At 48.8% G+C, this 2,500-nt stretch overlaps 1 protein-coding gene across 6 annotated transcripts in view; it reads right to left on the reverse strand.

The window, feature by feature from the left end:
• Nucleotides 1-2,500, reverse strand: part of LOC113823536 (protein Shroom) — a 581,762-nt gene that overhangs the window by 21,186 nt on the left and 558,076 nt on the right. For all 6 annotated transcript variants that reach the window (XM_070137718.1, XM_070137715.1, XM_070137716.1 and 3 more), the window contains one exon: nucleotides 1-62. This exon is cut by the window's left edge and continues 324 nt beyond it. In XM_070137718.1, the coding sequence (XP_069993819.1) occupies nucleotides 1-62 (62 nt within the window). The remainder of the gene's footprint in view (nucleotides 63-2,500) is intronic.

Here is a 2,500-nt window from a genome sequence, read left to right on the forward strand (position 1 = left end):
GACCCTCGAAGCCGGTCTTCCAGTCCCGCCGGTGGGCCATGTACGAGTCCTTGTGGTAGGTCCTGCGAAGGAGGAAAAACATTGGTTAGCGTCTTGGTGCATTATCTCTGCCAAAATTTAACCGATAAAAAAATCGCAACGAAAAATAACATTGCGAAAAGGGAGGAAAAAGAATGTCAGAAAAGGGTGTTGGTTGTTAGAGCCTTTTAAGTGACAATGGAAGAACAATAAGCAAGTTCGGCCCAATGTCAACGGCACAATTTGGGCCATGAACGTGACAAACTTCTGGCCATGAAGTAGTCTGCAGATAACCTATTGCAAAATGCGAAGAGAACATGTCGCCATTACACAACAAGAAACAGAAGTGCTGCAATACTTTTCAATCTGAAAGATGCCTGTCATTTAGGCATAAAATTGTAAGTAAAGAAATATACTGTCTTTCACATTCAGAGTTTATTCCCTAAGAAATACACAACGAGAAATATCCCACGCCTTTCACAACGCTCTCCCCAGCTTTACGGTTTCCCTTTCGTTCAATGTATTCAGTCCTTCCCCACAAGCCCTGCGTGGATGAGCCGAACCGAGGCCAGCGTTGCGACACGGCAGCTGGCATCCCGGGCTGAACCACTCATGATGCTGGCACACCTCCCTTTCACCGATAACACGCCGCTCTGACCCCTGGTGAATGTGCTTTCCCGCAACAGCGATGCCACCACACCCATGCGTTGTGCAAAAAAGGAAAAAAAAAATCCGCGAACGTGTGGACTGATATCAGGGAACGAAAAAGAAGAAGAAAAGAAGTGGCAGAATCATCGAAAGCACGAAGAGGACCGCACTGTAAAAGTCTCCTGATTAGCATGTGAGGTAAATCAAGTCAAGGGATGGAACTCGAGAGCACACTGAACACGGACCCAGCATTGCGCAATCCGGGGGCGGCTGGAACAATGGCGGATGTTCCAGCGGTTGACCACGGAGTGTAGCAGCATCTCCGGGGATGCCCTCCCTTCATGCTCCCTGGGCGCGCTCTGGCGGGGAAGATGTCAGAGGGGGCGGGGGAAGGGAGGTTTTGCGGGGCAGAGGAGGAGGAAAAAAGAGTGAGAGAGTGAGAGAGTGAGTGAGTGAGTGAGTGCGTGTGTGTGTGAGAGAGAGAAAGAGAGAAAGAGACAGAGACAAAGAGAGAGAGAGAGAGAGAGAGAGAGAGACAAAGAGAGAGAGAGAGAGAAAGAGAGAGAGAGAGAGAGAGAGAGAGAGAGAGAGAGAGAGAGAGAGAGAGAGAGAGAGAGAGAGAGAGCGAGACAGAGACAGAGAGAGAGAGAGAAAGGGACAGACAGACAGACATACAGAGAGAGGGAGAGAGAGAGAATAATGAAGAAGAGGCTTTGAAGGGAGAGAATATGAATAACAAGGAATAAGCAAAAGGAGACAGCCAAGAGCAAAGCATAGGAACGTGCAACTACAATCAACCAAAAATATCTCGAGACGAGAGCTCTGCCTCCTACGACTTCGTTCACTGAAGCGAACACGCCAAGGAACGAACAGTTACCTAATAGAGATGTGTTTTTGTGTTTAGGAAATTGGCCATGAATCCAACCCCCTCTCTGCGCTCGCGTTAGTCTATCTGTCAACCCTCGGAACGCTCACGACAAGCAAAATACACAACGATAAGCTAAAAATAACTTATCTAAAGGAATAAAACTGCATTGCCTCAGCTCCCGTCCAGTTCTCCCTGCTTGGCCAAGACTTAATGTCAAAGGGCGAGGGCAGAGGGCGTATTTCATGTGGAAACTTCTTGGCGAAAGATAGTTTTTTTTCTTTTTTATCGAAGGTTTAAGTAGAATGAATCGCCTCCACAAAGTAGGCCACTTGGGAGATCTTTTAATCCTGGTAAGACGAATAAAATTGCTAATGTGGTTCGTAAGGCACAAAGTGAGACCCGGACACGTGGTATTGAGTGTCGTCGCCAGCATCGCCCTGAGTGCACCTCACATTCCTCTTCTACAGTTCCTTGCCTCTATCTTCCACGCCTACCCCTCCCTCCCCATACTTTTCTGTCTGTTTGTCTGCTCCCCCTCCCCCTCTCTCTCTCTCTCTGAGGCACCGCCAGCGACCGCCCACTCTTATGGCAACCCAAGGCCACCCATTGACATTAAACAAAAACATATCTGACTGTCTATTAACATCTCGCAAACAAGTTGCCTAGCAGGGCTGCCAACCGAGACAGACCTTCCATCGTGACGTTCGAAGTCATCGAGGAGCGAGGCCGTCGGCGCACCTCGTGCATGTCTGGGCGTATCGGGGAGGGACCCCCGGGATGAAAAAACTTACTTTTTCTTCTGACAATTACCCGTGCTATCCTCGGCGCGCTTAAATACTTCATGACACGAGCAAACTGTAATGGTATTGTCATACTGCATCAATCAATGTTATCAAGGCCTGAACCGTGGGACAGCTGCACCGAGGCAACTTCTGATCACCGCGCCTCTTAAATGCCAGAGGTCAC

The sequence above is a fragment of the Penaeus vannamei genome, chromosome 23 (genome assembly GCF_042767895.1).
Source record: "Penaeus vannamei isolate JL-2024 chromosome 23, ASM4276789v1, whole genome shotgun sequence".
In the NCBI taxonomy this organism is placed as follows: Eukaryota; Metazoa; Arthropoda; class Malacostraca; order Decapoda; family Penaeidae; genus Penaeus; species Penaeus vannamei.